The sequence below is a fragment of the Rhinolophus ferrumequinum genome, chromosome 21 (genome assembly GCF_004115265.2).
Source record: "Rhinolophus ferrumequinum isolate MPI-CBG mRhiFer1 chromosome 21, mRhiFer1_v1.p, whole genome shotgun sequence".
Lineage (NCBI taxonomy): Eukaryota > Metazoa > Chordata > Mammalia > Chiroptera > Rhinolophidae > Rhinolophus > Rhinolophus ferrumequinum.
In genome coordinates, this window is record NC_046304.1 from 40,601,247 (window position 1) to 40,625,248 (window position 24,002).

At 35.6% G+C, this 24,002-nt stretch overlaps 1 protein-coding gene across 1 annotated transcript in view; it reads right to left on the bottom strand.

The window, feature by feature from the left end:
* NSF (N-ethylmaleimide sensitive factor, vesicle fusing ATPase) overlaps nucleotides 1-24,002 on the bottom strand; it is a 133,944-nt gene that overhangs the window by 50,995 nt on the left and 58,947 nt on the right. Inside the window, exons 9-13 of the mRNA XM_033090520.1 lie at nucleotides 21,920-22,119; nucleotides 10,056-10,221; nucleotides 8,934-9,008; nucleotides 8,576-8,763; nucleotides 1,144-1,239 (exon numbers count right to left, since the gene is read on the bottom strand). Coding sequence (XP_032946411.1) covers nucleotides 1,144-1,239; nucleotides 8,576-8,763; nucleotides 8,934-9,008; nucleotides 10,056-10,221; nucleotides 21,920-22,119 — 725 coding nt within the window. The remainder of the gene's footprint in view (nucleotides 1-1,143; nucleotides 1,240-8,575; nucleotides 8,764-8,933; nucleotides 9,009-10,055; nucleotides 10,222-21,919; nucleotides 22,120-24,002) is intronic.

Consider the following 24,002-nt stretch of genomic DNA (forward strand, 5'->3'; position numbering starts at 1 on the left):
AGTTTGAAATGATTCAGTTTGAAGTTGGACATTCATATACACAACAAACCAGCCATTTTATTTCTAAATATATATCTAAGAGAAACTAGTTCAAGAATGCTCATAGCAGCCTTGTTTGTAAAAAAACTGGTAACGTTCCACATGCCCATAGACTGGAAAATAGATAAATTGTGGTAGGCACACACAATGGACTGTTACTCAGCAATGAAAATGAATGATATATCGCTACAGTAAATCATATCGATGATTCTTGATAATAAAATGTGCAATAAAATAGCAAGTCCCAAAACACTACATGTCCCATATTTTATTTTACAGACCTTGAAGACTAATGACAACAGTGTGTCATGAATTGAAAATTAAGATTAATCCAATTCTGTGCACCTGAGGTCCATTTGAAAGATAAAAACAGACATATACATACCTCTTTAAGAGGCCTTTCTACACTATGTTTTTGTACTGATATAGGACTCCAAATAATGGTTACTCAAATATTAGTGGTTATTTTACAGGAAAATATTTTTACAGGAAAATGACCTTACACAGTATTTTAAAGCTCCAACTATGACTATTGAGTTTTGAGTGTATTTTAAGATAACTGACACCTTTTCTTAAAAGGGCACTTAGGATGATTAAGAGTTCTTAGAAACCATAGCAGTTAGAGGAGCTAGAAGTTCCTCTAGTTCCAAGAAAAAGGCATGCCTTGGAGGAGGTTGGGGAAAGGTAGAGAGAGAGGAGGATATGAGAGTTCATTTTAAATATCATAAATAACTAACATATGGAGGATGGATGAATTAGGATGAATTTTGTTTTCGGTAACTTCAGATTATATAAGAACCAATGAGAAAGCAAATTCTAGTTCAATATAAAGAACTAATAATCACTCTCAAAATGGAATGATCTGCTTCATAAGATGGTGAGCTCCCTATCACGAGAAGTATTTCAGTAGTTATGGTTAATAACCCAGCCATCGGTTACTGTACAGATGTTTCTTATATTGGACACTTCCAATACTGAGATTTTCTGATTTTTCAAAACTACTTATGATATAACCTCCCATAACACTGGGTAAAATGGTCCTTATTTTTCTCCTGAATTATTATTATTTTTTTGGCTTATACATCACTCGATATTCATACTCACTGGTTTGATATCATTTTCCAAAGAAGCAAGGAAGTCCCCTCTTGTCACCTGCAGGCTCTCTGCTTTCTCCATGTCCACTTCGACTTTAGTACTGGCCTAGTTAGAAATGAAAACAAAATGTAAGGACTTCCAAGATTTAAGAATATTTTCAGCCTAAGAATGTAACACCTGAAGATTTTAAAAACCATTATTTTCACAGACAAAAAAAGAAACCTCTCTCTCAAATTCACAAACATGTATACCTTTGCTTGAACAATTCTACTTCTAGGAATTTATCCCAGAAATGTATTCACAAATGTGTGCAAAGTTATATTACCAGGACATCTACTACAATAATCTGTAATAGGAGAAGACTAGAAGCAAATTAAATGTCCACCATGTGGGTATCAGTTAAGTAAATTATGACATGTCTGCACCAAAGAACACTGCCAGCCATTTCTTTCTAAATGAGGCATGAGGCAGAGAAAACACATAGAGGGTCTCTAAGAACATGGCTCTCAGCCTTGGCTGTATGTCACAATAACCTCTAGAGCGTTTAAAGGTATAGCTGCCCAGCCCCACCCGCTTCAGGATTTTGACTTAACAGGTCCAGCAGAGGGTCCAGGCATCAATATTTTTATGAAGTGCCACAGGTAATTCTGATGCTCAACCGGGTTTGCAAACCATTATTGTCGGAGACCAAGGACCTAAAACTTTTGCTTTGTACTCATACTTTGTGCTTGAAGAACCTATGTGCCAGCTCCAATATTCTGCTGGCTGCACCTGGAGCTGACACAGACCAGACATCTGGAGAAGCGTCAAGGCCTTTGTCAGCCTTGGAGCTGCCTGGACCTGATGAGTGATCGAGATACCAATACACTTGTAATGTGACTGGGCTCACTCCCAATAGTACAAGGGAAGTGAGTCTAATTCTTAAAATGGGACGATGGTTTCTTAAAAAAGTTATCTTTAAAAAAATCTGATTATAGAACAAAAGTATATGTTAAGCAATATCACCCTCCTATCGATTACTATGAAATATGAGTCACGTTCCTTTAGGAACAGACTGCTGAGACACATAAAATGACAGACATCTTTTTTCAAGTTAGCTTTATGGGTTAAAAAGAGCTATGTCAGGAAACTGGACCAAAATGACAAACAGAACACATTTATTTATCTCCCTTCCTGCCCCAAATCCCATGAAATAACAGAAAGTGAGAAAGGTTAAAAAATATGGAAGATACATCAAGACGTTTTCATACTGATCTAAGAGGAGTCTGAGAAGGAGAGAAGAGAATGATAGAGAGAAAAAAATAAACGACAGAAGAAAAACAATTTTTCCACAGCTGAAGGAAGGTGTGTTTGCATTTTAAAGGGTTCAATGAGTACTGATCAGGATAAATGAAAAGCTGGCCACATCTACCTAGACACACTGCTGCTAAATATCAGATCATCAAAGGTGAAGAGAAAGCCCTAGAATCTTTTAGAGACCAAAAACAGGTTCCCTGCAAAGGAACCAGGATAAAACTGGCCTGATAACTTTCACTGGCAACACCAGAAACCAGAAGAAAATCTAACCATGTTGTTTTTCAAACTACATCTGGCTATCTATCCTAAAAAATGATTTCCATGCGTACACTGGGAGACACAGGCAAGCATTTCCATGACAGCATTATGCACTGTTCTAGGCACTAGAGACAGCAGTGGGAGACAAACTTCCTGCCCCGTGGATCTTACATTTTAAATTGTGTCATAATAGTCTAGAATATTGTGCATTTGTCCAAAACAATCAAGATTTGGAAAGCTATCCAAGACATATTGTCAAGTGAAAAATATAAGCTGCAGTACAATTCCATTAATGTTTTTTTAAGCATATATGTTTATGAATATAAATGTAAAGAAAACAGACTACAAAGTTATATCCAAAATGTTGGCTACCCCTGGAGAGGGAATGAGAAGGGGTGTCAGAGATGGCTGTTCTCACTTTTCCTTGCATACTTTGGCATCCTGGAGTCTTCTACAAGAGAATGTATTCATGTACGACCTCTACATTTTTAAAAAGAGAGAAAGTAACAACTAATATTTAAATAAATAGACCAATATTCTACTTAAATAAAGAGAATAATTAGCATTTAAATTGTTAATTGGCACAATTGTTTATTGTTTTCATTGGCACATATTAGGCATTCAATAAATATTAATCACGTTTATTTGACATCTCTAAGCTAAAAAAAAAAGGGAAATGGTGTTACAGGAAACAAGCATCTCCAAGAAAGAATTATGATGCTCAGTTCATAATTTAGAAATCTCTGTTAGCTTTATAGTTTCTAAAGTACGTTCATATCCATTATCCCATTTCATCATATCCATTATTTCACTTTATCCTTATACAAGCCTGGAAGTTTTCTTAAATTAGGGGTAAGGGAAAATTAATTAAGGGTAGCTATAAGACCTCCTTCCTAGGTAGTCTTACATACAGGTTTTAAACTCTGATTAAGATTTTCTGACAAATCTAAAAGGATTCTACAATGTGTAAACTCTCAGGTGAAAGTCAAAAGTGAGTTCCGACAGAATCATATTAAAATCCCAATGAAGCTACCAGACTCACTTTATACTCTCTCTATATACTAAGCTTTTACCACGATGTTTTGAATTTTGAGTTCCTCTTATAGTCATTTGAAACTGAATTCAAATGATATTCAGGATAAATGAAAAGAAACATATAACAATATGAAGGGAAAATCTTGTCTTTCAACGTTTGCCAAAAAATGTGATAGATTTGAGGACTGAAGCTGGTGTGAAACTTATCTTTTCACTATTAAGAAAGGACTCATCTAATGAATTAAAAGTAAATTAAGATGGATTGGGTAATTTTAGAACAAGTTGTTTTTAGGCACTCCAAGAATTTTAGAAGTTACCTAATTGTAAACAATCAATATTACAATTATAAATGACTCCTGCTTATTCATTAAAATAAGTTTTCTAAGGATTTCTCTTAGCTAACTTTCACTATTTTATCAAAATCAGTGAAATCTTATTTTAAAAAATTCTACAGTTCTAAATTTTTACTCATTCAGAAAACTTTTCTCATTTGTCTGAATTAGAATGATTTTCCCCTGCATTTTATTTATAACAGCTAATCAATATTGAAGAGGCAACATCTTTCAGCTTATACCTGCAGGAACTAATAAACTTGTATTTCAACACTAGCAAATATCAAGTGGTCACCCTTAAATTTCATAACCTTTTAAATCTGACCTTTCAGAGTTCTTATCATTCCTCTTAAATTAAGGGTAGAATGACCTTAATCAATCAAAATTCTACAGAAAATAAGAAATAATTTTATTGAAATTCTGCAAACATAAATCAGAGCTTTGATTCAGTTGTAAAGTACGTGTGTGTGTGTGTGTGTGTGTCCTCAATTTGTTTCCTTACAACAGATTAGAACAGAAGAAATTTGGGTTATGAATCTTCTCCACCTGAAGCATAAATTCCTTTCAAGATAAAAACAACCAAATGTCATGTGAATTTTAGTTGACCACAAACATGGGTTCAAGTACAAATGGCACAAACATCAGGTGTTCATGATCGGATTTTGCACTTGTTTCAGAAAGCCGGAAAGAAGTTTAACAGGGAGGACTTGTTGTTTAGTTTGGTCCACTTGATTATTTAAGTCTAAATCTTTTGAAAAGGGAGCAAAATAACACTACTAATGGCTTTTCATTATACAAAGAAAGAACATCATAACAAACAGTTGAATGTTGTGTATAAGTTCTATACTGACTTTAAATCACAAGTTTCAAATTACGTATTCATCAATCACTACTAGTGAAGCGATATGAACATCCACAGCAATGGGAATACTGAGACTGTATGCCTTTTGTTCAGCTCAGGAGTCTTGTCGGGAAAACAGTGGTTAAAGACCTTTTGACAACAGAGATTTTTAAAAATGCAGAAGAGGAAGTAAATGTTAGTACTATTTCTTTTTTGGGGGTGAGGTTAGTGTCTTACGTATCTTTCCCTTCCCTGAAGTGCCTACAAGTCCCTTGCATTAGATATTCCATAGATACTGTAAAAAAATTAAAAGCTCTTAAAAGTACAAAAGGTGTTGATCACAAGTTAATATGCATCACCTGAAGTTAAAATTAAACATAATTCAGCCACATGGAAAAAGCGAGGAAATAATGTCCACTATTTGCCCTAATTCTTACTGGAAAATCTGAGGGATAATATATTCTGTACACAGGTAACCAACATATTAGTTTTACAATTAGAAAAATGATAACTGCAAACAGTCAACAAAAATCAGAAACTGAAGCTATTGAATAGGATATATATATGGTATCCTCTCAAATCAGCCCATAACAAAAATGGAAATAACAACTAACATTTACATATAGTTTGTAAGGCACTTCCACAAACAGTATTTGATTTCATTTTCACAAAATCCCAATGAAATAGGTAGCTGTTATCCCTTGACAAATCAGAAACAAAAAAGTGAAAGAAGCGTAAAGCATAGCCACACTTTGTGACTATGAAATGTGATCTTTCCACCATACCTCATTGCTTAAAGAAAGCATGTGCCTTAGTGAGACGATGGCTTAGACATATGTTGGGAGAAGATTATTGTGGTAAAAATGGCAAAGAACTAAAATAAGAGAAAAATCCAGTGGCTAACGCCTATGAAAAATCTAGTAATTATTGTGGATTATATTAAGCAGCACGGATGTGGTCTGAGGTGGGGGGGGCAATTTTCACATCATTTACACAGTTTTTCTTGAAGTCACTATCACTTCTAGCTAAGACATTTCTTATGGCAAGTAGAAAAAAGGAAAATAAAGGGAGGGAGAAAGGGAGGGTGGGAGGAAGGAAGGAAAGAAAGAAGGAAGAGACAAGAGAGGGCCCATCTTGTAAAGGACCCAATATTATATTCCCACACTAGCTAGACTGTCGGCTTTTTTTTTCCCCCCCAAATGCAGTACTACTGGTATCCTCCTCCTACTGGGTCTCCAGCATTTTAAAGAGATTTTTCTTACCTGTCTAAAGTGTGGCACTGAGCTAGAACAAGGCACTTTTAGTATGCAGGGAAATGAAACCTATGGATGGACTTTGATTCGGAATCCATAGTATATAAGTTTACTAATTAAAAAAATACTTACTAAACACCTACAATGTTTTCAGTAGGTAGACCTACTTGAGGTACTGGGGGAAATTCAGAGATGGGTAAGATATGAACTTCCAGTCTAGAACAGGGGTTGACAAACTTTTCTGTAAAGACCCAGATAGTAAACACCTTAGGCTTTGTAGGCCGTGCAGTCTCTGTTGCAAATCTTCAGCGCTGCCACTGGAGCATGGAAGCAGCCACAGACAATACATAAATGAACGGGTGTGGCTGTGCCAATAAAACTTTATTTACAAAAACTGGTGATTGGCCAGATACCGCCCAGTGGCCGTATCTGTTTAGAACTGACCCCTGTTTAGAACCATTGATAGAATGCACCCAAATAACTAGAACATATTCAACCTAACTGTTCAGGCTTTTAACTTTCCTGCAAGAACAGTTATAAACGTTCCCCTCTCTCGTCTATTTCGACAACTCCACTCCCCTAAATACTCCACTCGACACAGCTGCCAGAGTGATCTTATGTTTTAACACTATGCCACTGCTATTCTTAAAACTCTTCAATGGCTTAGCACTACTCACAGAAAAAAAGTCCGTACTTCTTAGCACAGTATGAAAGGCTCTTTGTGCTCCAAGCCCTGCTTCAGTCTCCTGACTTATCCCTCACAAGCTCTCTCTGCCTCCCCTCCCCTCCCTTTTATGCGGAAGCAATACTGAATTAGCCTAACACACCACGCTACTTTGTGTCTCTGTTCCTTTGCATATGTGTTCCTTCTACCTACAATGCTCTCCCCACCAAGAGACACATCTACCCAGAAATTTCTCTGTGAAGGCTCCTCTCAGCCCACACGCTGACCACATCTGACACCTTTCACTTCCTTACCAACCGCGTCCTTTCTATTACTGCATGTGAGCATTAGGCTCTGAGCTACCCAAGGCTGGGTGATTCACTTTTTTGCAGTTGTAGTATTAACCCCCAGCACAGTGTCTGGCATATAGTAGGTGCTCAATAAATCTATGTTGCACCAAAGTCAACCCAAGGCACCATAAATGATACGTCACTGTTTCAAGAAGGAAAACAATACATCATTCTTGAAAGAGAAAATCAGAAAAGGTTTGAAGAAAGTGGGGACACATGAATCAGGTATTGAAAAGATAAATAAACAGAGAAATACTCTCAAGGAAGAAAAGAACAAAAGCAGAGAAGTAGAAAAATAAATTAATGTCTGCTGACCAGTGAGTACTTCAGTTTGACTACAGCATAAGGAGAATAATTGGGAACACATCTGGAAAGGCTAGTTTAGGGTCAGGACTAGAGGACCTTAAAGACAAGGCTAAGAAGTCTGTACTTTGCTCTGTAGACAATGGTGAGTCACTGAAAGTTTCTGAAGGGTAGAATAATATGAAACAGGAAGATTAATCAAACAGAAGGTGGGTGGTGGCCAATGAGAACTGAAAGATACTGCACCAAGACAGGACTGACAAAATCCGGCAAATGACTCAATGTAGAACACGGCAGAGTGGCTGGAATCAAAAATAATCCTGAAGTTTTAAGGCTGGGAAACTGGGATAACAGCAAAATAGAAGCAAGAAGGAAAGTCATAAACAAAAGATAGCAAATTTGGTTTTGAAATATTAAATGAGACCTGATAAGACATCCAGATAGAGGTATTCAGTGTAAGCTGAAAGTGGGAGACACACTTTCAAGAGACAAGATATACTTCTGGGAGTCATCTATCTACAGGTGGTAACTAAAACCTCAAGAGGAGAAGGGATGGTAAAGGATCAAATGTACTTGATCAAACTTAATTTACCAAAATAAAAGTATCCTGGTGTATATTTCTACCATGGTATCAATAGCATGATTGTACTAATTTGCAAACATGTCCATTTCCCTGACTCTGAATTCCCCGAGGGAAGAGGTTATGCTTTATTATCTTTGTGTCTCCGATTTAATACCTCCAAAACAGCAGCTGTTCATTTGCCGAATGAAGCAGCCCCCATATATGTTCTAGCATGTAGAAAATCCAACTTCCTGACATGTTACAACTCAACACAGAACAAAGATGAAAACAAAATTCTTCAAAATCTCCATCTTTACACGTCTATCTGTATGTATCAGACGGTGGCAACCTAAGGTAGATGGGTCAGTGGTTACCAGAGGGCTGATGCCACCATTATCTTTTGTCCTGCTACTCTCAAGATTTAGCAGTTAATTCCTACTCCTTTTACCATGTCTCTTCTCTATGAAAAGGCAGCGTTACCCTGAAAGAGAACACTGGCACAGTCCTTGTAGGGCTGCAGACTCCTCATGTTAGCCGACCTACTGACCTTGATGTGTCTGTTCATAGCAGTGGACTGTGCTGCTCGCACCAGACCCTCCAATTCAGCACCGCTGAAATTCTTGGTCTCCATGGCCAGTTCTTTAATGTCAACGTCAGCAGAGAGTAACTGATGCCCTCTCATCCTTGCTGTGTGGATGTGAAGGATCTGTAGTCGACCTTTCTCATCTGGTAAGCCTGATAAAGGCGAAAATAAAGTAGAGGTTACTATAACCTAACGCTTTTCTTATAGTACTCAAGCATGTAAACATCTGCTTCTCACAATACAGAACTTTTCTAACGAACATTAAAGCGTTAAGTTAGACACTTTCCTCCCGCTGAGCCCTGATCAGTGACGGGTCTCCTACCTATTTCCATTTTAACTTCCAGTCTTCCAGGTCGCAGGAGAGCCTCATCTATCAGATCTGGTCTGTTGGTCATTCCTAAGCACAGATGTTAAAATAACATACAAATGATCAGAGTTCAAAAATAAGGTAAATGTTCCTGCAGTATATGTAAAAACAGTGATTTACTTACAAGCTAAAAGGACATTTCATAAAAGTCAAATAGAAAACCAGATTACTCTCAAATAACAATACCATTTGTTCCTAGTGGTAGTTACAAAATAGTCACAGGGATGTTAAGTACAGTGTAGGGACATAGTCAAAGACGCTGTCAAAACCATGCATGGTGTCAGGGGGTATTAGACTTATCACAGGGATCACTTCATAAGTTAGATAAATGTTTAACCACTATGCTGTACACCTGAAACTAATATAATATTGAAAGTCAACTGTAATTGAACAATAAAAAAAATTGTTTAAATCAATCATTTGTTCTTGATCTACTCTAGTGAAAATACCAAGACTTGGCTTTAGGATTTCACTACTGTACAAGCCAGTGGAATATAAATGCAATGAAAACTTCCAATATCTAAAAAGAAGACTTCAGGGGCAGAGACGGTAAGTGACTTGTCAAAGTGAGGGAGGGGCAACGTGAACACGATCTGTCGCCCCCAAAGTCTTCCCTTTTCTGTAGGCCAGTGGTTTTCAACCTTCATAAACAGCAGACTGTTTTCCCCCCAAAAGTTATTTTAAGAAGAACCTCAGCACATAAAAGTTAAAAAAAACCCAGTGGTAACAGGGATGCAGGATCTGAGGCTCACTCTCCACCCGTCACAGACCCTGCAGCACCTCTGAGGTCCCCTGGAGGCCTACAGGACCCAGTTTGAAAACCACTGTATTACATTGTGCTGCCTTTTTAATTTGTGGTTGAACTACAGTATATGCTTAAACCCATGAGTCACCAAAACCCATCTTTTATTTGTTCTATTCAGGCTAGACACTCAAATAGTCAGACTCTTCTGTATCACTTGATTCTAATTGGGAAACGTTGGCAAAATAATATAATTACAACCTACGCCAATCTTAATTCAGAACCTAAGGATCTGATGTTTTGGAAATCACAGTATTTTTTTAAAGCGAACATACCAATGACTAAGATGTTGTTGAGCTGCTCTACCCCGTCGATTTTGGACAGCAACTGGTTGACAACAGTGTCGTGAACTCCCGTGCTACCGGCCATGCTTCCTCTCTGCTTGCAGATGGCGTCGATTTCATCAAAGATGATGATGTGCAAACCACTGTTAGCACCAAGCTAGTAAGGAAGAAATTAGACTAAAGGTCATTATTTGAATATATTATTAATCATAAAAGTGAAACAATGCTTTCCGTAGATTAACTTGGCTCCGTTTTGATAAATAAATGTAGCAAGTATAATCCTGGTTGCTGCCCTCTCAAAGGTGATAAAACCACATTCTCAGAATTCTGCAAACTGCAAAAGCATTCCAGACCCTCATATTGAATAGCCATAAAACAAAAATACACATTATATACGGATGACGTGAGCAGTCTATCAAATAACTATTAATATTAATAACTGTTCATTTACACATTTCTAATCTCACTATTTGAAAGAATTCTTATACTTATCAGATGCATTTCTTAAGTCAATGAATGGCAACTCCCTCCCATTTTCCCTGAGCTCTGGTGAGAGGACTGTCCAGAAATTGAATGTTCATTTGTTTGTCATATTAAATAGCTAAATGGTAACTCCACACAGAAGTCTGCTGGGAATTGGGGAAATGGGGGAATGAATTAAACATGCACAATTCACATTCAGTTCTATCACAAGCAAACATTAGTTTTTCCTAACAATAAAGTGAGAAGAGAGACACAGTTTGTAAAAAGAACACAAAGGGGTGCGTTTCTTCTGCACAGTGATCTGTTTTCGTTTATTGGATGTAGAGTCATCATTAAAATAAATTAGTTTACATATTTTGAAACTTTCATAGATGAACATACTTTTAAATGCTAATAATTCATTAGGTTAAGTTAACATGTGCCTTCTAACAATGTATATTTAAGTAATTAAGTCTCTTATTAGGAACCAAAGGGTAAGTGCACTCTAGAAAATTTCTTTAAAAAACAACTAGGGATTAGCAAAATAAAACAAAACAAAACAGGTGAGAATGAACATAACCTAAATATGACAACATATAGATAATATAAATGACGGGCATAATGAGATTCAGGATTAGATAGGGTTGGTATTCATTAAAGCTCTGGCAAGGATAGAATCTTTTTAAAAACATAATATATTTTAAAAAATTTTTATTATAAAACTATTGAAGCTAACCAAGCAAAAGTTGTAAAATTGAAATGTTACAATTAAACTATGTTATATCACTTAAAGATAAATACTGCTAACATTCTGCAGACTTATTTCTATAGTTTAAATTTGTTTTAATTAAAAAATGGGAACGCACTGCAACTTGTACTCTCTTGAACATTAATTGTTCTTTGAAAACAATTTAAAATGGTTACTTTTTCTTCTAATTGTAAAACAGTATTATAAAAATTTGGAAAAAAAACCAAAAAACTTAAAGAAATCACAATCATCCAAAACTCAACTAGCTAGAAATAACTCCCCTACTCCACATTGATTCCTTACTGCAGGTATTTAATAATTTCTAAGTTTTTAGTATTTATGTACGCTGTTACAATGAACATTTTTATACTTAAATCTTTGACTATATTATTACTTCCTGAACACAAATTGTTAGATGCCTACAACAAAGGCAGCCTGAAGAAACGGGGAATGAAGAAAACATGACAAAGATGAAAGATGAAATTTACATCAGAAGTAGGTAGAAAAAGAATTCCAAAAATGACCTGAAGGCCAACAGACTGGCTCTAAAACAAACTTAAGTACATAAAGTATTTTTAAAAATCAAAACCAGATAAAACACTGGTTGATTCAGCAATTTCACTCCTTGGTTTATAACAGCTCTGCTCACAAGTGCCCCAGACGGGAAAAAACCCAAATGCCCTTTCGTGGGTAAATGGGTAAATAAACTATAGTACATCTATACAACAGACTACTCAACAATAAAAAGAGATGTGCGATACACGCAACAACTTGGACAGATCTCAAAGGAAATATGCTTAGTGAAAGAAGCAAGTCTCAAAAGGTTACATTATGATCCCATTTATATAACTTTCTTGAAAAGACAAAACTATAGGGATGGAGAACAGATCAGTAGTTACCAGGAGTTGTTAGCAAACCGACCATAAAGGGACAGCATGAGGGAATTTTGGGGGGTGACGTAAATGTTCTGTATCTAGATTTTAGTAGTGGTTACAGGAAACTACACATGAGCTAAATTCATTAAAACTGTACCAGGAGGAGATAGTAGAAGAGGGTAAAGGGGGTCAAATATATGGTGATGGAAAGAGAACTGACCCTGGGTGGTGAACACACAATGTGTTATATAGATGATGTATTAAAGAATTGTACACTTGAAACCTATGTAATTTTAGGAACCATGGTCTCCCCAATAAATTTTAATTAAAAAAAAAAACTGTATCAGAAGAAAGTCAATTCTACTTAATAATAATAAATAGAACCACAGATAAAATATCTTATAATACATTCTCCTTTCATATTTGGAGTATTGTTCATTCTTTAATGCAACTCTATGCAAGATGATAAGCCATGTGTTCATTAAGGTGTCCAAAATTTAGGTTAGGTTTCATTATTTTTTTTCCTGAACATTACTTACAAATTGTTCTCCTTCCACAAATGTTTTAAAAATTAAATTCAAATCTGAAAAAAAATTTCTCAATATCATATTTATCGAACAGATGTCTGATGATAAATGATAGCTTGCAGTTTAAAAAAAAATTCAACACCAAAACTATTCATCTTTCCATCTGCAGAAAAGACTGAGAATGAGGAATTGGAACTACAATCTTAGCTGTGCCAAACACTTCTATATAGTGGGGTATTAAGTCTTGCCGTCTTCGGTGCAAAACAAGAACACTGCTGTTTGTGACTGAAAAAACTGTGGGATTCTACATTATTTTTAAAAGCCATTTTTATTCAAGGTTGTCTGCCAATACAGCATGAAACAAAAAGCTGCTATAAGGTATGAATGTTGCTGTCAATGTGCCTTATGTTGCCACTGGAATCATGACTTCCTTCTCAGGCCAACCTCAAAAATCGTCTATGTGGAAGGGAAGCCAGAGACAAAAAGAACACTGTGTTTGATTAAATGATCACAGGAGCAATCTGTCCTAAACATAATTCAGTACAATTCTGACCTTTTCAGAACCTTACTAATCTTGTGACCTGTCATCAGGTCCCTTCCCCCAACCTCGTCAGTGCAATAACATCGATTTCTACAGGTGTGTTGCTTAAATAAAGCCAAGTTCTTAGTGCAATAAATGAGGAATCAGGTAAGGAAGATGTCAAGATTAATGTTCACAGATTAATATAACTGAATCATCAATAAACCCTTTACCGGAGTTTAAATTTCTACAATGCAGTCCTCTTCAATTCGCTGGCTTCTGCCTCTGTCCTTAGCATCTGAAAGTCTTCTCCCATAGAAACAGAGCGATGCTGTTGAGCCCCTGACAACAGACTTCGAAAACCACCGTTCTATATTTAACTAGCTTGACCTATATGTGAGTGTTCATCTCCGTCAGCCTGGACTGTCCAGAATCACAGAGGTGATGCTTTTCTTTACTATGTAACACACATGTAGCCTCCATGGGGTCATTACCAAGCCATTTCTGGATGTAAGAATTGAGAAAGGTATCACTGAAAAGGCTCTGATTAATACCTACCTAGAAAGTATTTACCAACGTCGTTTTATCATATTATTAATAGTGTCATATTTAAACTGTCTGCAAGTTTATTTATAAAGATTGATATCTCATGACGTTTTTTTCTTAGATGTCTTCCAAACACACCAAAAAAGAAAATATGATTTTAAAAATACAATAAAACTCATTCTATTTGGCAATTACCATATGGTCCACTGCATCTTTCTTTAAATCTAAGATACATTATGCTCTTTCAATATTCTAGAAATTATGTCATTGTTACTCATCAATTCCCAACGATGCTAAAAAAGATAAAAATAATAAGAAAATGGAAAAATGACAGAACTGCTTAGAAGAAAGATGCAACAATGAAATAAATATCACTCTGACATCCAAAGTATTGCATCATCTTTCAAGAAGGTGTAAAAGAAGTCTTGAGACACCATCCACCATCTTTGTTGCCTGATTTTAGTTTTAATTGAACACAGTTGAGAATTCAGATTTTTAAAATTCCCTGGCCATAATGGCAAAAAAAGAAAACTGACAGAGAAGATATTTCATAATTATGTGAATCTGAATATGAACGCAGTGTGAGAAGTAGCACGAGACTCTAGTGAAGATGGTGAAATTGATCATTATAAGTAATCTCAGACTCTGTGCCTTTAGAGGATGATATCCTACACGAACTTTCTCAAACTCAAGAATGAGTGAATAATATATTTCTAAGGACAAGAAGAAAATATGACATTTCCATTCAGTTACCTATTCAACAAGAAGTCTTCATTGTGTGATATTCTGTGAAAGAAACTAGGCCATCTCATCTTTCTAAAAAGACACATGACAGTATTTTTTCATCTTTTATTTTATCTGTGCATCAAAATTTCCTTGATATGGTTTCTAAGTCGACAAATGCCGAAGGCAGGTACTAGAGAGAGATAGCCAGAGAAAACAGATGATACAGACATCAAAAACTGGACTGACCATTCTATAAGAGGTATACAAATCTAAAAATCAAAAATGTTTTGCAAGTATGGAGCATCTGAGGACTGTCCTGTTTTCAACAAAATTAAGAGCCAAAGATTTTTAAAAATTCTTCAAGTATCGTGTCTTGATGCAAGTATAAGAAGAACCAGAAGTAATAATAAGCTAGAATCTATTAGAGATACATTTGAAATTTAAAACCAGTATACACAAGTTCATGCATGACAATTGATGAACAGTTAGTTACATTCAGAGAGGCTCCTGCCCATTTGGGTATATATGTGTGTCTTCAAAACCAGGAAAATACGGAATAAAAATTTGACTTGCTATATTTAAGCTCTTATTAAATATTTTAATAGTCTCTCACTTCCCTTTAATCGTATGCTTGTAAATTATTTGTAAAGTAACTTCAAAATAATTTTTAAGGAGTTTTCAACTCAGATAGCAAGTGAGTTGCTATCTCTCACTTGCTATCTTTGTTGAAATAGATATTTTTCTTGGTATACTGAGTGTTAAAAATATATTTGAAATAGAAAATATTGTAGTACTAGGGATGAATTGTAAAACTGAATTGGTTCTGGGACTGTTGGAAGAATTGAGATCAGCAATTGGACTTGCATCATCCATCAGGACCCCTTGCCCACTAGAACCAATGTGGCTGAAATGGCCAGAGACCTGAACATGAACCAGAACTTAGTGGGATGTAGGGAAGCAGGGGAGGAAACCCCCTTGTGTGAAACTGAAATGATTCAGCACCCAACAAGCAGACTTGAAGTATTAAAAGGGTTGTTATAAAGACAGTGTTTAAAAAAACTTTTTTTGAATTCAAGTTTATTGGGGTGACAATTGTTAGTAAAGTTACACAGGTTTCAGGTGTACAATTCTGTAATACATCATCTATATATCACATTGTGTGTTTACCACTCAGACTCAGTTCTTCCATCACCATGGAAGAACCATCTATTTGATCCCTTTTAGCCTCAACAAGACTAAGAAAAAGTAGGAAAGGACAGGGTAGATTCAGTAAAGCTTACTAGATTAAAAAAAATTAGATGTTATGTTTCTGTTATTCATATTTGATCCATGTAAATCTATTATTCACTTTAATATTTATATATTCTATTTCCTACTGGGGGAGAATCAAGATATTTCTGGTTTTTTCTCCCCTTACAAATAGTGCAGTAATCAACATTCTGGTACATGTCATTTTGTGCACAAGTTCAAGAATGTTTCTGGAGGGTAGCTGTCTTGAAGTAGAACTCAGGTGTCATGGGGTTTGTGCATCTCCTTTTTTGTAAGATCTTGTCAAATTAATCTGCAAGATTATTACCCACTTGATATACTCTTCTAATTTATACTATGACTAGTAATGTATATGAGACCCTGTTTCTCCACAACCTCACAAACTTTTGGTGTTATTAGTCTTTGTAAATTTTGCCAGGTTGTTTATAAAAATGTCTCATTTATCATGCATTTTCCTGAGCATCTTTTCATTTGCTTATCTTCAGTTGGGTTCCTCTTCTGAGAATTGCCTGTTCATATCCTTTGCCAGTTTTGTTTTGTTTTTAAAATTACGGTATTTGTCTTTTTCTTACTTATTATACAGGAATTATTATTGAGAATTTTTTATAGAAGATGTAAATTCTTTGTGGATTATATGCATTGCAAATATCTTCTCCAGTTTGAGACATTTGTATTTAGTGTAATTTGTCAGAATTATCTTTAGATGAATGTAGCCAAATTAACATTTTTTTCTTTTATGGATTTGATTTCTAAATCTTAATAAATTCTTCCCTAGCTTCAATTCTTAAAGCTTTTTGCCTATTTTTTCTTCTATAAATGTTTGCTCTTGTAAGTTTTGGTTTTGTTTTTTGCAAATCTATGTTGTGAGATAGGGACTGCATTTTGTCTTTTTACAAACAGAGAGCTAATGATCTCAGCCCCATTCACGAACAGTCTATTCTTTATCCACTGATTTGTATCGTCACTTTTCATATAGCAAGCTCTTCCTATGTCCTAGTATGTTTCCTTGGTATTTTTGCATGAATATATAACACTCTCAACTACTAGAGCTTTCCGGTAAGCCTGGGTAACTGATGAAATAAGTTTTCATTATTCTCTGAAATTTTCACGGTTCTTCAAGCATAAAAGAAAAGAAGTACGAAGAAGAAAGAAGAATTACGTCAAATTCCAAAAAATTCCTATTAGTCTTAATTGAAAAAGCACTGAGTTTACAGATGAAATTGGGCAGAACTGCCATTTTTATGATATTATCAGTATTCCCACATGTGAACATGTTCTCTTGCCATTTATCAGCACTTGAAAAAAGATTTTCAAAAATGTTTATAATTTTCACCTTTAATTTTCCTGTTAGATTTAACCTTAGTTACCTTATTCTTCTGACAGTTGTAAGAGAATTTAAGTTACATTTTCAGTATCTTCACATTCTTTGTCTTGTTATTCCTTTCTTGCCTTCTAAATTATCTGAGTTTTCTTTATTCCTTCTCCAGATTCTCCTCATGCTTTGGAAAAGTGTGAGTTATACACAATTTTCACATACACATTTGACCTAAAGTTTTATGTTAATTAACATTACTATCTTCTCAAATAGAAGGATCTTACATGAATTTATTCCACTTCCCATGTTTTATTCTCTATTTTAGTTCTATTCTTTAAAAAATATCATATTGATCATTATTACAGTTGTTTTATACAATGAATATTTCTTAAATATACCTTTTTAAATCTTTTTTCTGAAGTATGGCATAATAGAGGAAAAGTTCACAAAATATGAATGTAGGCCTCAATGAATTATCACAAAATGAACATCCACATAACCATAACAAGAAATAGCCCTCTCCCACCATTCTCCATAGACAAACATAATCTAATTTTTATGGTAATTGTTTCTCATTTTCCTTTATAGTTTTTCCACCTGAGCGTGCATTGGTAAACACTATACTTTGAGCTTTATATAAATGGAATCATCCAGTAAGTATTCTTTTTTGTCTGGTTTCTTTTGCTCAACATTTATTTGTGAGATTCACAACTGTATATAGCCATAGTCTATTTATTTATACTACTGTGTAGTACTTCATGGTATATTTACATGACAATTTATGCATTTACTGGATATAAAATTCTAAGTTGACAGTTTATTCTCTTTCAGCTCCTTAAAAATGGCATTCAACTGATTTCTGGTTTCCATCATTTCTGTTAAGAAGACAGATGTCAACTAATTGTTGCTTATTTGAAAGTAATCTTTCTTTATTCTCTAGCTGCTTTTAAGATTTTTCTGTTTTCAGCAGTTTAACAATGATTATCTTTAGCTATAAATTTTGGTATTTCACTTGCTTGAGGTTCGTATCACTTCTGGAATCTATGGACTGAATTTATTCATCAGTTTTAAATGAATAAATACTCTTCAAATGCTGCTTTTGCCCCATCCTCTTTCTTCTTGACTATCTGGACCTTTAAACACAGCCTTATGGTATTTTGTATCTTTCTCATTCCTTTCATTCTTTGTCTCTGGTTATTTTTGTCTAACATCTTTCAGTTCACTAACTCTCTCTTCAGATGTCTCTAACCTGCTGTTTAAACCTATCCACTTGAGTTAATTTGTTACTAAATTTTTTATTCCTAGAATTTCCATTTGACTTTTTTTTGTTTCCAATACTCTGCCAAAATTCTCAACTTTATTTCTCTTTGAATGTGATAAGAATTGTTATTTTAAAAGTCTGCATCTGAAAATTCCAATATCCAGAGGCCCAATTTCTATCCTCTTTTGTTTCTCTTTCTTCATGTTGTTTGTGTACCTGGTTGTTTTCGCATTTGCAAACTACAGAAAGAATTTGTGGTCTTGCATGATATTACCTTCCTCCAGGAAAGATCTACAATTGCCTGATGCCTGGGGGCACTAGTGATTTAGAAACCCTCAATCTAATTTTAGAGAATGACATGATTCAAAGCTGATCTACAGCCTTTTTGAGAGCATATCTACTTCTAGTTAACCTTTGCTCCTATGGTGTAGCCTGACAGGGTCCCAACTGAAAATGAGGCATGTTTATCAAGTGTACCCTCTTTGTGGGCCATAGGCTCTAATCTCTGCCCCCATTACTTCCATTAGCCTATCAAAAGGGCTGCATAGCTATTTATCAGCACCCTCCAGCAATGGCTAATATCTCCAGAGAAAGTAACCATTTTTTTTCTGGGCCTCCATCAATCAGGACCTTTTCTCCTGGACTTCCATTCTCCCCCTAGATCAGGGGTGTCCAAACTTTTTTCAACGTTTTTCACCAAGGGCCATATGCGGTAAAATACACAAACAGCCGGGCCACTCACTCGAGGTGAAGTGTGTATTGCCTCACCTAGTTTATTTAAGTAAACTAAATATATTTTTGGAATTTGCTGCAGGCCAATTAACAATGGATCATGGGCTGCAGTTGGCCCGTGGGCCGCAGTTTGGACACCCCTGCCCTAGATCTTATAAGTTCTTTGATGCCTTCAAGCAAAAAAATAAATAAATAAAAATAAATAAATAAATAAATATTTTGTTGAGCTTTTCTGGTAGTCTTCAGTGGCAGGCATGGTTCAAGTTTTCTAATCTGCCACTACCAGGAGTAGAAGTTCCAGATTGTATCTACATTTTCACCAATTTCATTGCTCATCCACTGTTTCCTCTGGGTTTAATTTCCTTCAGTCTCAAGCACATCCTGCTTCCTATTCTTCCAGCAAGCTTCTGTGACTAGTTAATTCTATTAGCCTTTGCTTGAAACAATATCTTTATTTCACCTTTATTCCTGAATGAGAAACTGGGTATAAAATTTTAAGTTGACAGTTATTTTCATTAGCTCTGTGAATATATTATTCCACTGTTTTCTGGTCTCTCTTGCTGTCATTGAAAAGTTTGCTGTCAACATAATGGATTTACTTTTGTATGTCATTATCATTTCTTTTTTGGTCTCTTTTTTCTTTAGCATTCTCCAGTTTCACTACAATGGATCTAGAACTAAGTTAATTTTTATTTACCCTATTTGTGTTCATGGTGCTACATGAATCTGAGTATCTATGTGTTTTATCAATTCTAGAACGTTCTCAGCTATTCTATCTTTGAATATTGCTTCTTCACTATTCTATTTGGACTTCTCACTTTAACTCTGTTATCTAAATTTCTCTTTCATATTTTCCATCTCTCTATCTCTCTATGCTATATGCTGGCTAATTTCCTTAGATCTATTCTTGTTTATCACTTCTCTCCTCAGCTAAAATTGCTGCCTTATGTTTAACTTGGTTTCTGAGCTTTAAATTTTGATGATGATCTTTGCCATTTATTGAAGCTATTTTTAGCTTCCCCTCTGAGACTCTCTTGTGGCCTGAGTTGCTGGTGCATCCCTTGGGGCTTGCTTATATCTAACAATCCCATGGTATCAATACCCAGGATTCATTTTTAAATTATTTTCTCAGCTTGGGGGCCTCAGACTGTAGATTGTGTGTGTGTGTGTGTGTGTGTGTGTGTGTGTGTGTGTTTTTTAATCGTAAGCTTCAGTAAAGGGTCCACAGTTTAGAATTGCTATGGGAGATTCCTCAGCTCCCACTCCAAAACCCAGGCAGATTGTTAGATATTTTTGTTAGTTAACTTTTTTTGTTATTTTTCTGTGCTGGTAGACAGATATTTTCTAGTTCATTCTTTTCACTGATGACACAACTCCTTTGAAGATTCCAGTTCATAGTCCATACCTTAAGTGGGTTCAAGGACTCATTTTCTTCCCGCAGTGGGTGCTAAAACCCAAACAAATTCATTACCAAAACCAAAAGCTGCAACTCGTATCTTTGCCACTCTAATTTCAGAGTTTTCTTTTCATTTCTGGAGGTTTCCTTTTCTTTCCTGAGAATTCAGTTATGCATTTAAAATTTTAGTTATATTTTACCAGTATATGAAGGTATTTATAGAAGGAAGGTTGCTTAGTCTACTGTATTGCCAGAAACAGAAATACCATGGCATTATTTTAAAATTTTCTGTCAATGAAACAAATATGTTAATATTAGTGTATTAGTCTGGGTTTTCCAGTGAAACAGGGCCTATTGGATCAACAGACATCTACAGATCCATTGTATTAGTTACCTGAAAATATATAGATATACTGATATAGATATACTAATATAATTAGTCAACTGAAAAAATATATATCTATATAAAGATCTATAGCTAGATCTCTATTTATCTAACTAGCTAGCTATATAGAGAAGTTAATTATAAGGCATTGGCTAACCCAATTATGGGGGCTGTCAAGTCCCAAAATCTGCAGACCTTTCTGTTCTATACAGGCCTCCAAGTGATTGGATGGAGCCTACCCACATCAGGGAGGGCAACTGCTTTACTCAGTCTACTGATTTACATGGTAATCTCATCCAGAAATACCCTCACAGACACACCCACAATAATGTTTAACCAAATGTCAGGGCACCCTGAGGCCCAGTCAAATTTATGCAGATAATTAACCATCACAATTAGTAAATTCTGGTTTGATTCTTAATTAATTTTTTTTCTAAGACCAAATCAAGCTTGCCTTTGAGACCTAACAACTCATACTTGTTACTCTACAACTGAGTTGACTCAGGGATAAGTAAGCTGGCTATCTGCACACGGACGAACCTTACATATACAGTGTTTCCTTGAAAATAAGACCTAGCTGGACAGCCAGCTCAAATGCGTCTTTTGGAGCAAAAATTAATATAAGACCTGGTCTTATTTGACTATAATGTAAGACAAGGCCTTATATAATGTAATATAAGATTAGAGCTGATTGTCCAGCTAGGTCTTATTTTCAGGGAAACATGGTACACAACTCTACATAATTCCCTTTATGGATTTAATAAATCGTCCTTTTCCAAAGGACGAGTTCAAATCTCTGGAAGTAACGCGGACTAAAAGTGTCACCTAAAAATATATTCATGATCTGTTTTGGTAAAACCTTTGGCTTATACAATCATCTACCTTTGTATTATGAACATGTGGATAACGACATCTGCTCACATCACGTAAATCCCCCATTATCCCTGGTTCAATGATGTAACTTGGCACTAAATAAATTTTACCTGTAAGTTTTTCAAAATACAGATCACAGTAACAAGTTTTCCGCCATAACTCTGGGTTTCATTCATCATATAAGTGATAACAAACTTTTACTGAATTATATTAACATTACCCTCCTTTGCTCCTCTTCAGCATCAGCAAAGAGTTTGCGAATGTTAGCCTCTGATTCTCCCACGTATTTGTTAAGGATTTCTGGCCCATTGACCACTTTGGGCTCTCTTGCATTCAACATCTTGCCGATCTGCCGAGCCAAGAGAGTCTTACCACAACCTGGGGGCCCATACAACAGGATGCCTTTCACATGTTTGCAACCTAAAAAAGAGAAGAAAACAGTCTTATGTCAACTAACTAAAATTCAAGACAAACAGCTAAAGGAAAGTTTTCTTTCTTTTTTCTTCTTCATATACACATTATGAAAAATACCGTGATGCCATTAACATATATTAATATCCACATGCCATGAACAGAACAACCATGAACAACTAAAGTTCTTTTTAATAGAAAATCCAGAAATAATTCCTATACCAGTACCAATACCTAAAGGGGAAAGCTGCCAATTGAAGGTCTTTGGAAAAGTATCTTTGAACTATCATTTAGAACGAATACTTTTAACTCTGAAAATGTCTCTTTGAACTAAACATCTAATTAGGAACTACTACTTATTTGTCATTATTCTTTAAAGTTAGGGCAGGGTGGGGAGGAAGATCTTTTTTTTGGGTAAATTTAATCTAACACAAATCTATGATACAGTAGGCTATGGAACCTCTAGTCATTGAAATCTTAGTCATAGAAATGTATGGAATCTTAGTCATAGAAATGACAGGCTTACCTGTCAATACAAGCACTTGAAGAAAGGGCAAACATGCCTACGTTAGATGGTACAGAGCAATCCATAGGCTCCAGATGGATGTTACAGACTGTGGATAAAGGTGAATGTCCTACTCCAGGTGACTGATGCCAAGTGAGGCACATGTTTTCCCAGAACCATCCAGATGAAGATGAAGTTTCAACAGAATAGGATTCAATTCTTTTCTAGATAAGTATTGCTTAAATGCCTTGAAAGTATCACTAACACTAGCAAAACAACAAGACTACTGACATAGACTTCCCAGGATTTCTCTAGCCAGCTCTACATGAGCATTTACTCCATTTCTTAAGATTAAGATGACCTAGGGTTTTTGTTTATTCACTCTAGGAATTCTCACCTTTCTAGCAGTTTCACAGTTAAGATGCATGACTTTTTAATGAGTTTTTTCTTTATCCTAGACCACAAAAGCACTCTGTAAAATAATGAACTATTAGATTTCAGTGTTACACTCAAAACAACAGGTGGAAAAAAAATTTCTGGCAATGGAATATAAATCACGTGTTTTCATGGAAAATAGTTGGTCCTCATTTGGAATGAAATCCTTAAAAATCATATCTTTAAGAAAAAATTATGACAATACATTTAATAACTCACATAAAAGACATTACAAGATACAACTAATTCTACCAGAAATTTTAGATTCTGAGGAGGAAGGCTCTTTGTGTTGCCAGTGTGGTCATTGCTTCTATCACTTTGAAAAAAAAGCCTCCTTTTTAAATTCCTGAAAAGTAATGAGATCTGTGCTTGTGGAAAGGCTTGTGGAGACAAGGGAAATTCAGTGGAAACCCTTGAAGGCTTAGTCTTAACCCTTCTCATTACAGAGTAAATTCCTGTCCTAAGAACCATGGCCTAATAAAATGTCTTTCCCTTCAAGCACGAGTGGTAGGAGATAAGAAGAAAAGCCATGAGCTTCACCTAGAGGTTAATACCACCAAGCACTACCAGCATCCAAGTCACCGGGACACGTGATGAGGACTTCGGAACCTGCCTCCTAATCTCCCCTCCAAGCCAACTGTTACCATCATCATTTGCGATGACTCATATATATAAACCACCTGCAGAGGTAGGTCATGGTGGTGGTGAAACAGGTACAAGGAGAGGAGAGCCAGGAAGAAGAAAATGAAGATTTGCTGAGTATCTACACAGCACCAGGCCTTATCCTTATCTCCAGTCTCTTAACTTTTGCCAAGTTTATCAACTTCCTCCTAACCATACTTCTTTCCATATTAAGCCAGACTTTCTTTCAAGGACTCTCAACTCCTTGGCCTTCTTACACTTCCAGTAAACCCATCCCATGAGCAATGAATACAATATGGTTTTATTGCAC